The sequence below is a fragment of the Acyrthosiphon pisum genome, chromosome A2 (assembly GCF_005508785.2).
Source record: "Acyrthosiphon pisum isolate AL4f chromosome A2, pea_aphid_22Mar2018_4r6ur, whole genome shotgun sequence".
Lineage (NCBI taxonomy): Eukaryota > Metazoa > Arthropoda > Insecta > Hemiptera > Aphididae > Acyrthosiphon > Acyrthosiphon pisum.
The window spans coordinates 38,382,248-38,397,137 of NC_042495.1; the positions used below are offsets into that span (position 1 = coordinate 38,382,248).

The window sequence follows — 14,890 nt, forward strand, 5'->3', positions numbered from 1 at the left end:
TATGAGTATTTAAAAATTGTAAATTGTTTGTGCATTTAAAGTTCTCATAACTCGCTTAAAAATTAAAATATAATAAAAAACTCATGAGGTTGTCTAGATAATAATCTTAATTTTAGATTTTATAAGAGGTCAATTTACTCTAATTTTTAAGCTAACGGAGCTACTCGTGTTCTGCTTTGCGTAAAATTTGCTATGTTATGCACTTGTAAGACGAAGACAACGCGAGTATCACGTCCTCTTAAGGACCTCACTACGGTCATTATTTACGTAATATAAATTTCACTACCTACACGGACCTAACCTAACCTGTTGCGTCACTGCTGTATTTTTGACATCCAGATTATCTACTTTTCTAGTGGATTTCCCTAAAATTTTCTTTCATAAAAACCTTCTCCGTGATATGCTCTTTCGTTTAAAATAAAATCAAAAATATCTCATAAGTAGTTCCAGAGTTCACCCTGTATAATGATTTTCATTTCACATATTTTATATAGTTAGAAGATATATAATATATATATTGACAAAAAATAATAATACAAATCAACAAACATGCCGGTAACCAATAGCTAGCATTATACAATACACTATTATTATTTTTATTATTGTTATTATAATTGTTATTTTTGGCCATGTCGCCAGGTGTGTACTTAAGAGGCCATAACTCCGGAACCATATATCGCACAGCGTACAAACTTCACAGAAACCATCTACATATCAATCTTAATATGCCATGAAATTGTTATCGGTTTGGTGGATCTTGAGTTATAAAATTTATTTAAAATGTACACTTATTTTTATATATTATATAAGATAATAATAAAATATTTTCTAAATTGTGTATATTAAACATTTTCAAACCAATACATTTTATAAATGGCTTATAGGTCATATTTTAAATAAACAATTTAATATTTTATTGAATCAAGAATAATATAAATTATATAATCATCGAATATAAAATTAATTAGATCCTTTCTAGATATTAAATTATAATATGAAGGGTAGTAATAATAATAACAAAATATGTTGTTTAAAAATGTTATTTTTTTTTAATCCTTTTTCAAATTATTGAACTAGATAGAAGTTTTTAGTCTATTTTAATTAAATTACTAACAATTTGATTTATGACATTTTCATTACATAATGAATCTAATAATCTATGACTTATATCAGTATTTAAATCTGATTTTAAAGAACTTGAAGTATGGTTATGTCTGTGATATTTTGTGTCAAGCTCTACTTTAGACAAACATTCTTCTGGTTCATAGGTTTTATACTGATATTTCATAAGTGAAGTTGAATCTGGTTCTTTCAAATCTGCTGTATTTTCCTCATTTTTTATCTAAATAACACAAATAAATAAATAAATAAATACAAAAAAACTTTGAACTTTTTATATTACCATTTTAATGCTTTGGTCGATAAACTGAATTGACTCTGCAATCATGGATGGTGAAAATATCTAAAAAGTTAGAAATTTTTAATTTAAAATTGTACACATTATAATTTATAATTATTATTCACGGTCATTATAATACTTATCAATTACTTCATTTGGATTTAGTAATCTAGATTGAATATTCTTAGACACACCGGAACATATACTGCTCGCCATAAAACGAACCACAGACTCATTTAACCGAGCCACATTGTCATGTTTAGGAGTCTGTATCCAAGTATTAATACTAATAGCAGTTGTTAAGTTTTCAACATAATGCCACCATTTATGTGGGACGAATAGTACATCACCTGGTGATAAAACTACTACCGCACATCTACAAGCATCATCAATATCTGCAAAAAAAAATATTATCAAGAACATAACATTTTATATTATGCCAAATAATAAATGTACCTTTAACATTGTCTGGACATGAAAAGTTAATTTTGCTATAACAGCTAGACTCTTCATAAGGGACTCTAGATGGCTTCAAATATTTTCCCATTTCAGGTGGCATTAGAATCCAACGTTTTCTACCAAATAATAAAATTAAAGTTTAAATTCTATAACCATATTTATTATTTAATATTTAAGTGAAATTTTATAATTGATGTCAAATAAACTGGCTCTGCCAACCACATGGTGTTATATACCAAGAAAGAATTTTTTGTGTGAACGAATAACACATTACATGGAAGTGAAAGAAAGACTGTATGGCAGAATCATATTATGTAAATAGTGCCTTCTTCGATTCATGCTGGTTTTTAAATAATATAAGCACCTTTTCTGTGATAACTTCCTAATGAATTGTGTTTATATTACTTAGCGGCAGAGCCACCAACTGTCAGTTTGTTTGACATCAACTCAAGTATACAATTTAAACTATCCAATATTTTGTAATCAAAAACAGAAAAAGTTGAAAAAAAATTGTAGTTACTATTATAATATTATTAATAATAATAAATAATAACTTAATATTTATTATACTTGTATTTTTTTTTTTTTATTGAAGTTATTAAAGCAAACTCATATCTTATATCCATTATAAATCAAATCTTATTAAGCAACTAACTTTCCATGAACTTGAGCCACTAAGTTAATACCATATAAGTCTTGATGACATGGTGTATGTGCACCAATACTTCCAATCCATAAAGTTGAATCTTTTGGACCTAAATTTTCGTAACCAAACTTTTTCCATGATATGGACTAAAATAAAATAAACATATTTAACAAAGTTTCTTAAGTAATAAAAGGAACTAACTTTGAATATGTTTTCATCAACTGTTTCTCCAATGTGCTTATAATCAAAATATAACCAATTTCCACTTTTCTCAATATCTTTTGACATGTTTATAACTTCACTAAACGAATGACTTTCATGCAAACACTTACTTTCCCATAATGGTTCCTGCCAATAAATTAATTAAAACAATTAATTTATGTTAAAATTATTGTTTTAGTTATATTTACTTTAGTACACGTAATTCTTCCTTTTCTACAGTCTAATAACTGGTGTTTAAATATATTGTTCCATTTGTCTAAATTCCATTTAAAAAGTTCCCAATCATCTAACATATTATGAAAAATTATAGGAACTCGAGATGATTCGATAATATGTTTAATGTTATCCATAGTTCAATCTGCAAAAAAAAATTCTAAATAGAAATATAAGATCCATTGTACCTATATTATTTTTTATACAGGTTTAGATCAAATAGTGTACAACTATAACAAAAGTACAATTAAGTTCAACAAGCTAAACATTCTCAAGAACACAAAACAAAACTTTTCAATGGAAAAAAATTAATCCAGAAAATATTCATTCTTAATTAAGAAGACAATATAAATATACATTTTGTTTTTTGTAACAATGTGCATTTGTGACCAATTTACTGTGATTGTCATCTGTCTATAATTCATAAAAAATACCTATAAAAGAAATAATTAAAAAACAACAAAGTAACTATCATTTATAACTGTAATAAAGTACCTATTACAAAGATAAATAATTGAATACTTGGCTACTTTAAACTAGTGTTCACCCCAATTGTTTTTTTAATTTTAGTAAGTCTATTAATTATTAGAAAATGCATTGAGTTTTAAAACTATTTTGTTGAATGATTGAAAATAATCTTTTAGAAATGTATTTAAAATAGGTATATGAATAAACTCAGCAGCCAGTAATAATTTTGCATCACTGACATTGCAATTGCATTGAGCAATGATGAATGCGTTCCTATATCTGAGATGGAAAACTTTAATTATGTAACTAATTTATGCAATTCTAATTTCATTGTTATTTTGTGACCAGTGTACAATTCAAGTACAGGTAAACAATTTAAAACGGATGTATTCTGGACCCAATTATAGAATAAGATGGGTGAACCCTTGTTAGCAATACGATTCATCATATTAAGTGGTCGGATACGGTTTATAGGAATAGTTGGTGGTGCAAAGTTGAATAAAGATAGGATAACAATACCAAAACTGGAAGCATGGCGTTCTTAAGCTAAGTTTCTCAGGGAAAATTACTTACTTATGTAGACTGCAATTGTGTGATAGTTCTTATCATAAATAAGTATACCTTTGGTAATTGGTTCTTGATATTCAATACAGTTTGGTGTATTTTTTTTTTAATTAGAATCTTATATTTTTATGAAAACTTATAGTTTGGTAAATAAATCAAAGTTTCACTCATTCTCTAATATAGTTGAGATCAGATTTAATATAGTTGATTTAAATTAGCATAAAGTAAGATTGAAGTAGATTGTCATTAGTTTTACAAAAACTCATCGGTCAACTGGATCTAGAATTCTAGAAAGTAGAAATTAGAATAGACAAATATCAAAAAACTTCTAAACAAATGAAATTGTGAAGAATGAAATATTGGTGAATTCTAAATGAATAATGAATATCCGGATTCCGGAATTTTCGAATCAGTTTTCAATAATTGATAACAGAACTGATATTTTGAATTTGGACCACTCATGGATCACGGTCTTATATAAGACCATGCTACCACATGAAATTTCATCTATTTTGTGATGCTACCATAGTGATAATAATTTAACTCCATTTTGACTTTTGAACACGATAATAAAATATTATATAACTAAATTCCTGATTTTAAGTTCATTGACTCTTATTGTACAGACAAATTATTGTTATGTTGGCACACAGACAACTATAGATGAAAACAACTTGAAACTTGTACCATAGAGTAAAGAATATACTTGTACATACAAAATAATATATTGTAGAATTATAGGTAGTAGAATCATTGATTATAAAATATTAGAGTTAAATTAATATTAAAAGTGCAAGAAAAATAGTATTTATAGTCATTAGTCAATGGTACGCCATGCACTATGTGAGGTATTAGCATAGAGTAATATTACTCTATGGGTATTAGCCACCCCACCAGATCATATTATATACACACTAAAAATCTATGCATTAGAATATTTAGAATTTAGAACCGCCGATTAATAGGCAAATTGTATTTCATACAGTATAGTATTTGATTAGAAATAGGTGCTGTTGTCTGGTAGCCTTGAACATTTTTAATCGTAGTTGTAGTAATTATTAATTTGAATGTAATACTGTAGTTAGGTCGTTAAGAGTTTAGGACTTAGGAGTTGGTAAGAACTGAGGTCTAATAGTATTAAAAAAGGAGATTAAAAATGAATCATGTTTTTCATATTTTGTTCATAACTCATAAGTTGCAATGTTGCATCATGTAAGCCAATAAGTTATTTGTTAATATTTAATTGCCTGTTTCAACTTCCAAATTAAATTTTAAATGATTATGTTACTATTGTTAGTACATTGTAATCCAGAATCAACTCTTGAAATCCATAAGTACAAACCCTAGTTAAACAAAGAGCACACCATATTCAATTAACTGAAAAGTTATAATTTTATTTTAAGAAAATACAATAACAATAAATATCAGAAAACATTTCAACATCATATATTCATATTATGTAGTTTAAAAATGTACCTTTCTTATTGTAATAAAAACAAACTTTTAACAAATTAGGTATTGAAGTAATCACAGTTTAAATATTTTTAATGTACAATTTTCAACAATTTTACAACTCATTAAATATTTTTAAACGCATTGAAAAGAGACTATTAAAAATAATACATTTTATTCTCTATTAAAGGTCATTTATTTGTTAGAATATTATATTTTTCAGTAGTTCAAAGCCATTAAACATATAACATTTTGATAACTTGTTTTACGATAGATAACAGTTCATGATTAGTTAAAAAGTTAACATTATTCCTATTCAGTCATTTTTGTTCTCTTATGTACTTTCATATTTTTTTTTTTAAAATAAAATACATTATACACTTAAATACATACTTATGTTCTAATTAAACATACATATTTGATAAATAACTTTTACACGCACAGGAATATAACAATTTACAAATATAAAATTAAGTTCATATTATTATTATCAACATTGTAAACTATAAATTTAATAATTTTTATAGTAATAAAATAACATATTGTATAAAAATGAATAACACATAGATTGGCCAATGTAAAATATATATATGTATAATTAATAAAAAAAAATATCTATGAGGAGAGTCAATTATAAATGTATAAGAAGTTGTTAACAAGGCAAGTTTTTTGAGGCAGAGAAATATTATTTCTGACTAATATGTAGGTAATTCCTAGAATTAGTACTACCACTTTAATTTATATTATTATATGAGTAATTACTATTATGGACATTTATTTACTTATAGCATATTGTCATTAATTATTTTAAACAAAAATTAAATGATCACCAACTATAAAAATTCATTCAGCATTGGTTTTAAAAGTGATGTAGACAAAATTAAGTTTAGGAATCAATAATAACAACTAGACTATATTATATATTGTAATAGAATAATAATGAATAACTGTTATAGTTAGAGAACAACAACTAAATACAAATAATCAAATTAGGACTGTGAATTGTGATAGTCAATTAAAAATACATATGAACCTAGCATTAAATAAACCATACTATTAGATTAGGTAATTAAAATTGGTAATTACATAAATCTAAATTATCATTTAAATACAATATAACTGTTTGAAATAAATTGCACCGTTTAACAGACTTTATGACTAACACTAGAACCTTATCACTGACTTAAACTTATTTCATACTTCTAATACTAAATAAAAAAAAACAAATAAAAGCTCAGTTTTTAGAATTATCACAGAAGAAAAATCATAAGTTGTAGACTGTAGTAAATGTATATTTTGGAATTGGGTATATATCACATATTTTTTTTATACTACTCAATTCCAGCACCTGTATTTACATATCACAGCAATGGATTACCCTGGATATTCATTCAAGAGTGGCCACTTAAAATAAAAAGAAAAACTTAAAATAATATATATATAATATAAAAATTTGTATATACTTAACCTCAAAATGTAACAATAGTCATGGACAGGCAGTTTTATCAAGTCTTATAGAAAATCACTTAAGTAATTTTAATTAGTGTAAACGCGAGTATTATAACTAAATATTATATCTATAATATTAAGGATACTATTAATGCAGTCATTCATTAAATGTAAATATAATTCCTAGTCAAAAAAAACTAGAAGCTTACGTTCAGTAAGAATAACTCAGTTCTTTATACAAACATTCTGGTTTTATATTTGACTAATAAAAATAATTTGGTCGAACTGTGGATTTATGAATATAACTGTGCGTAAAATAATGTTAAAATATAATTTTTTTTTGTTTACTTTTATGTAATATAAATTATATACCTAAAAATATATGTTTATATGTATAAAATATTTTATATTATTACGATTGGAATTGAAAGAACTAATTTTATTTGTTTCTTCTATGTGTTGGCAGTTGGATGTATGCGCTTTGTATGTCGCATTAGTGATGATTTCTGTGTAAACTCAATACCACATTCTTCGCACTTCAGTCGTTCACCAGTGTGGATTAATTCATGTTTCTTAACTATAGCTTTGGCCCCATAAGTTTTACCACAAAAACGACATGCGTATGATTTTTCGCCTCCATTCATCCTGACTTGTATGACATCTTCTTGATGGTCACCATGCATAGCCTCCATGTGTATGTCCAATGATTCTTTAGTGGTGAATACAGCTTCACACTGTTCACATGCCAATTTGTCTTTATGTTCAGCTGCATGCAACTGCAATGTGTTCAGATCGTCAAACGACTTGTTGCAAGCTGTACACTTGTATTGAGCAACCTCTGAGTGTAGCTTGGCATGTCTCTGCAATAATGTAAATCGATTGAATTCTCGACCACAAATAGAACATGCGCAGTTGTATTCATCTGAGTGGCTTTTCATGTGTAATGCAAGACTACAGTTACGATAAAATTTACGTCCACATAAATTACATTCACATGTTTTTTCAATAGTGTGAAAAGCAACAGTATGTTGCCAGAGAGCACCACGGTTACTGAATTTATTTGGACAATATTCACATGAAAATGGAAAAAGAATTTCTGGTCGTTGTGTTTCTAAATTACAGGGTCCTACAGCAGGTTTTGGAATGTCTTCATCGTCTGAGTAAACAGCTTCAACACTTGTCATCATGTCACGAATATCTACTTCGGATACTTCATTTTCTGTAGCTTTTAACTGCATCACAAAATAAAATACAAAATACAAATCTGATATTACACTATACATTATTGATTCAAACTAAGATAAATAAAACTTTATACAATTTTTACAAATTTATTCTATTATTTTAGTGTAAATAACAATTTCATACATTTTTTACAATATACAATCATCAACTATAATAATTTAATATTTGTACAAGGGTTTGAAAAGGCAGGTCTCCACTTCCTAGTATTATACAATATTTTACCTGTTTTTCAACTGCAAATTTGTTTTGATAATTTGTTAAATTACGGTTCCTAATAGTTAAACTTTTTTCATTGTGATGTCTGTAAAAAAAAAAAAATAAACTTAAAAATAATTAAAGAATATTAAAAAAAAAAATCAAATAATTAGGTAATCCAAATTAAAAAGTTTATATTCTAATCTAGGTAGTTGTAAATAATATCCATAATAATAGGCTATATTTATATAATATTGTAAGCGTTAATAATTCAGTTGTATAATGAAAACAATTTTAATATTGCAGAGCAAACTAATTTCATGGTACAAGCTGAATATATTATTTTCATTTAGTAGGTTTCCTTGCTATAATTTACTTCAAGACAGAAACAGAACAATTTAATTTTTAGCAAATTTAAGACAAGAGGACATCACAACAATATGTGTTGACTTAGTCTTACAATTGTACAACATTGCAAATTTGTGTTCAGCAGTTCAGATTTTGTGTTGTTTGCTTAAATATCAGAATAAATTATTTACCTAATATCTAACTTAAAGGTACATATTCTCTCTATTTTCTTGTTGATTTTTACAATATTTTAATTTTTAATTGTGTTATGAGTATGTAACATGTAAACATTAAAAAATGATCATAACTATCTTATACTATAAAAATATTATAAAAATCAACAAGAGATGGCAGAATGTTCTTAAATTTAAGTAAGATGGTAGCTCAATTTACTTAAAATTTAAAGCTAACACCGCTAAATAGGAATTGCTTAATATTTATTTTGTTTTATGTTTGTAAAATTGAAATTGAGATAATAAATGCTACTCTTAATTCATGATAAAGAATATGTACCTATGTTTTCTCTAGTGAACTGGTAAAATATGGAGAAAGCTATACCTACAAGCAATTCTAATGTTTTGGTCATGCTATTTTTGGAAAAATTGGGAATTTTAACTTGATATTTCAAAAATTACTAAAATAAGTTATATTATTTTTTAAATTAAAATCTACAAAATAGGTATTATATATAAGATTCAGATTTTAAAAACGTTTCAAAAGCTTTAGGTACTTACATGGAATTTTTATTAGGTTTATTTGAAATTTCAATGGTACACTCGGCTAATAGTGTAGCCGGTAGTTTTATTGGAAAATCGTTGACAGCTAATATACCCTTGCGTCCAGAATGTCCATTTGCTGACTTGACTTGCCTGAAACCCGAATAAACACAATTCACTGATAACTGAACATTAAACATAATATGTATCCAGTGATATAGTCCTAAAGAAGTTTATGGGTACACGCCTTAATCATTATACAAAATAACTTGGGGGGCTACGCCTAACTTGCATACCATGGGTGAATATAAAATTAGGAGGTGGGTACATCATTGATAATATCATGCATTTGTAATCGATTCACTTACTTGAAATTGGATTTTGAGTAAATGGGAATTATTGTGGTCTCCGACTCCAGGGCTCGTTTCATTGACTTTGACATTGATGGAATTGTCGCCACGGTATGGTTTTTTTTAGTACCATTAGAATCGTTAATTACAACATTCAACAATTGCGACGGCATTGTGCCCAGTTCAGTATTATTTTCTGTTTTGACATTAGACGTCATTACAATAATAATTCGGATCGTAGGAAAAAACGCTGTCAAACTCGAAAAGGAATTTATGACAATATCTAATATGGCAGAATACGGCTGTGGAGTGACACGTCGTTGAAAGAATATGAATTTGAAAATTTTAAATACGACAACGAAATCTATTAGGTATAATACTATAATGTGATAATTGAAGACTTTGTAGGTAATGGAGTTTGAAAAATGTAATTTAGAATAGTAGAATGTAAAAGTAATCTTTATTCTTTTGTACTTTAATCGGGTGAGCTCACATTTTTGTCCACATCCACAAAATTACATAAACGTTACATTCTGAGAAAAACTAAAAAGTAACCAAAAAAAATAAATTAACCACTTGATTGATAAAAAATAATTGTATATTGTACATTTTGTACATATAATGTACATTTATTTTTGTACGATTAATAAAAGTAACGGGATTTTGTCAGCTGTTTATTTAGATATTAGATATTGTTACATAATAGGTAATCTTAGTACTGTCTAGTCACAGAACAATAAGGTCTATGATAATAATATTATTTACTTGCTGCATATTATGAACTGATAAATCGACTATGATAAGAATTCAATTAACTTGCGTTAGGTAGGCTTATTATTTTTGATTCATTTAAATTGTAAAAACCATGACAAAATAGATCTATTTTGTCATGGTAAAAACTATATAAAAACGTAAACAATACAATAAGTAGTCATATAATGATCAAAAAGTGAAATCTTAGATTTATTATTTTCATACAGTTACCGGTAGTAATATGGATCGGAAAACACCGGAACTGCGACCAGCTATTAACGAATACTTCAAGGATCCATCGCCATCGTCTAACTTATTCGATAATATATCATCTCACGCTGCAACCGACAGCAAACGAGAAGAACCTGCAGTTTGTCGTATTTTTCAACAGATTGAAACTAAAAAAACGGACATATTTGACATTATCAAACCTCTAGAGGATAGTCACAATAACAGTCCGTCATTTGACTTTCGAGAACGTTAGTTTCAGTTGTTAATATAGTTAATATAGTTGTACCTCCTTGCCCATTATACTGTAATTGTAAATTATATGTATGTAATAAAATACTACCTTAGCATTTGTTCATGTATCCTAAATACTAATAATTATTAGTTATTACACTGTTTCAGTATTTACTAACATTCTAGGTAAAAATCATTAACATTAGATGTTCTTATACCTCATACAATATTATCGTCAAAATATTAGTAAACATTCTAGAGTTCTAGAGTAAACTTGAGGACAACATAATAATCATCTTAAATTTATATTTTTACAGCAACATTTTCAAATACTGGAAATAACAGTGTTGATCCTATGGATATATTCAATCATGAGTATGAACTATCTTCAATTCCAGCCGAAGATGAAAGGCGGCGATTTGCTTGGATACCATCAGTTAAAACAAAAAATACACTTGAAAAGGCTTCACAAATGAATCATACATTGCCCAGAGACATGTTAACCATGCCCGGTGTTGAAAATGTTAATTTTGTATGTACCTATAGGTATACCTATATATAATAATAATTAAATTTAATAATATACTAATTTATTGTAATATTGGTTTGTTACTATATTTCGTATAGACAGTTAAATTATATGAAAACCTAGTGTCATACCTTGGCGAAACTGAGGCAGCTGCGTTTAAAAGTAAAACGATAGATGAAGTTCCACAGGACGAACAAGGTTTGAAATTGTTGATTGAGGAGAGCAACTTTTCTGAAGCATTAAACTTGACAACTCGATTGTTGGCAATGTATGGTCAAGGTCCTGGGCAAGTGGGCTATCCTAGTAAACATACGAAAACTTCACTTCAGGTAATATTCATCCCTTAAATTGTGTAATTTGTATAATATTTGATAATAACAGTAGTATTTTAGTTGTGGTTCACAAGATTTGCACTGTTAGTGAAAATTTGTGCATGGAAAATCATTAGCAAAGAAGCATTGGCCTGGGATGATTTAGATCGTCCAGATCTTTACATACAATGGTATAAGGAGCTGTATGGTAACAAATATGGGACACTTGTTCCATTTAGTTTTAGGCTTATACTTGCTGAGCTACCACAGTACGTGATTTCATCAACTAATGTTTATAGTAAACTATTTGAAGTACTCGTTGGTGTTAAAAAAGTATGAATTTGAATAGTAATGTTTGCTTTCAATTGTATTTGATATTAAGTATTTTTTTTATATTTAGATCATATCAAATTTAGATAATGGACTTACCGAAGATGGTAGAAATGTAGAGTTGACAATTCAAGACCGAAACACTTCAAAATTGCTTTGGTATTCAAGAGAAGCAAGAGTTATACATTCAATTATTAACTGTGCTGTAAACCAAAAGGTTCAAAAAACAAATTACAATTTATTTTGAAAAAAAAAAATTAATTTTTAATTTTTAGGATTTTAAGCTCGCAATTAAATTATTAAAAGATCTTATTGAAACTCCACGATTAAAATACACAATTGAACACTCTCGATCACTCTTATCTGCAATGGGCCGTATTTATTTACAAGTTGGTGATCTCAAAGCTCACGGATACTTTCTTAAATCATCTCGTCTAAAACCTCAATCACTGTGAGTATCTTTGTATGAGTCAATCGATTAATTTTTATGTATATTTGTCACTTAATATTATATTATATTATATATAGAGGAACATTAGGTGAAAATAAAGCTGATTACCGTGAATTAATAGATGCTGCTTTATTGGCCATTGCTCAAAATAATTACAAAGAAGCTTATAAACATTTTGAAAATGCATACATAATGGACTCAAATAAAGTCATGGTAGTAAATATTGCTCTTTTCGCAATTCATTAAATATTATTATTAAAAATATAAGTATAAATAGTAAATACCTTTGTTACAGGCTTTAAATAACATGGCTACATGTTTATTTTATGAAGGCCAACTAAATAATGCAATAACATTGTTGGAAGATGCTATACAAAAATTTCCAGATTTGGCATTAAATGAGAGTTTATTATCCAACATATGTTGTTTTTACCAGTTTCAAAATTCTGCATCTAATAAACAGAGACTACTCAAGTATCATATTATTTCAAAATATAAAAACAGTGTCCCCGATATCATTAATTAAGTTACTTAATATGTTAAATTATGTAACATTAAAATATTAAAAAAATTATTTGTTTTTAATTATTAATTTATTGATTTTAATTAAATGTTTTCTATGTTTATGTTTATGATTTTTATTTTAATATTATATTTTGAAAAAAAAAATGTTCTTCAAAATCATTACATTATTGTTGTATTATAATTATTGTTATTAGTAACTAAAAAAAAAAGATAATATCCTAAGCTTAGTAAAAATCTTATTAACTTGTTACAGATGTGATTTGATTGTGAGGTGATGAAGCACCTCTACTATTTATTTATATTTTAAAAACAAACTACTAATTAATAATTATTTTCATTAGAACGAGAATGGTACATTCTTTTTTACAAAATATTTTTTAACATGACTATTGACTACAGTATTTTTGTTGTCTATTTTTATTTTTTTCGCAAAATTGTATTAAATAAGATATTTAAATTAAATTTGATGAATTTATAACTTATTAGCCATTACAATTATTATGATACTGCATAAAAGCTATGGAATATAATTTAAGAGTATATACATTAATATTCATTTATTTAATTAAAACTATTTTATTACAAATAAATAACTATTAGTTAAAAATATTCATTTCAATAGCTCATAATTTAATTTTTTAGTAGTTCTTATTACTGGCACACTTGTATATATATTGTAATTATTAGTTTGAGTGCTCCCCAATGCCCACATAACTAAGGATGAGTTTAATAATTGAAAGTCATGCTAATTTTTTTAAATATAAGATTCCGCCTTTTTTATTTTTCCAATTTGAGCACCGGGGCCGAGGCTTAATGAATAATAATTATTTGTGAGTATTAGTGTTGATGTATATCTATTATAATATATAGGTAATACTTACAATCTATTTGTTTTAAATTTTTTTATCCTTTATAATTTATATTTTGCAATTATTTCTATACGCATACATTTGTTGTCACCATCTTAAACACGTGCGATTTTCATTCACTTGTTTCAATACTCTGCTGTTAGTTTTTATATTATAGTGAATTGACCTATTATTGTCGAGTCAGTGGCGTGGCGAAGGGGGTCTAGAGGAGCGGCTGCTCCTCCAAAATTTGGGTGGGTGGGTGGATATTGGGTAATGGGTATTCATTTTTAGCATACATATATCGTACAGAATATACTATAGAATTAATGAAGTACTAATGTAAAAAAAGGGTGGCAAATGGGTACAGCTCTGCTGTTCATTAGATGTCAAATGGGTCATTGTAATGGATGTGTTAATTGTTAATTCAATAATATAAAATCTTTGTACACCAAAACCGAAACCGAATGAAGACGGTCTGCCTATATTACTATAAGTATATTTTATAATATTGCTATTAAAGTCATTTATACTAACAGTATGTTAAATTTACTTTGTCGAAAACATTTAATTTGTTGTACTTTAAAAGTTTTATGTACCTACCCACGAATAATATTTTTAAATTACAAAAAAATAACTAAAAACGTTATTTTTCGTTTAGGTACATATCTAATTTTATTCTAATTTTAACTTACAATGTCTATAAAAATGACTGTGTGAATATATTTTTAGAGATTTGGGTTATAATATCAATTATTTATGAAAAACTATGTTTTAATTTTTCAATCATTAGATAATTAAAAAATGTATCATTTTATACATTTTTATTTTTAACTACTGTATAATTTGCAATTTTCAGTCATTTTCTTTTCATAACTTATATTTGAAAATGTTTTATTCATTTTTAACTGAAAAGTATATTTATTATTATTATAATTTTCGACAGTCGTAAAAA

The 14,890-nt window shown here is 26.7% G+C and overlaps 3 protein-coding genes across 4 annotated transcripts; 1 reads left to right on the forward strand and 2 right to left on the reverse strand.

The window, feature by feature from the left end:
• Positions 1–1,041: 1,041 nt before the first annotated feature.
• Positions 1,042–4,558, reverse strand: LOC100168385 (HSPB1-associated protein 1). 2 transcript variants are annotated; one of them, XM_003247660.4, is made up of 8 exons: positions 3,981–4,558; positions 2,915–3,084; positions 2,706–2,852; positions 2,514–2,650; positions 1,856–1,974; positions 1,550–1,794; positions 1,403–1,462; positions 1,042–1,342 (listed from the first exon to the last, which is right to left on the reverse strand). In XM_003247660.4, the coding sequence occupies exons 2-8, from the start codon at positions 3,074–3,076 to the stop codon at positions 1,088–1,090; spliced, it is 1,125 nt and encodes a 374-aa protein (XP_003247708.1). In that variant the 5' UTR covers positions 3,077–3,084; positions 3,981–4,558; the 3' UTR covers positions 1,042–1,087. The 2 variants fall into 2 exon arrangements, with proteins under 2 accessions (XP_003247708.1, XP_008187729.1); XM_008189507.3 differs by lacking the exon at positions 3,981–4,558 and having other exon boundaries at positions 2,706–2,856; positions 2,915–3,025.
• Positions 4,559–7,279: 2,721 nt separating this feature from the next.
• On the reverse strand, positions 7,280–10,342 carry LOC100159494 (zinc finger protein 678). The gene is made up of 4 exons (XM_001943119.5): positions 9,745–10,342; positions 9,395–9,529; positions 8,340–8,418; positions 7,280–8,104 (listed from the first exon to the last, which is right to left on the reverse strand). Exons 1-4 carry the CDS (start codon positions 9,942–9,944, stop codon positions 7,325–7,327), a joined length of 1,194 nt encoding a protein of 397 aa, XP_001943154.2. The 5' UTR covers positions 9,945–10,342; the 3' UTR covers positions 7,280–7,324.
• A 158-nt stretch (positions 10,343–10,500) lies between these two features.
• LOC100160908 (trafficking protein particle complex subunit 12) lies at positions 10,501–13,188 on the forward strand. Its single transcript, XM_029490899.1, has 9 exons — positions 10,501–10,582; positions 10,619–10,958; positions 11,259–11,473; positions 11,569–11,799; positions 11,863–12,114; positions 12,182–12,328; positions 12,387–12,562; positions 12,640–12,775; positions 12,858–13,188. Exons 2-9 carry the CDS (start codon positions 10,721–10,723, stop codon positions 13,086–13,088), a joined length of 1,626 nt encoding a protein of 541 aa, XP_029346759.1. The 5' UTR covers positions 10,501–10,582; positions 10,619–10,720; the 3' UTR covers positions 13,089–13,188.
• Positions 13,189–14,890: the final 1,702 nt, after the last annotated feature.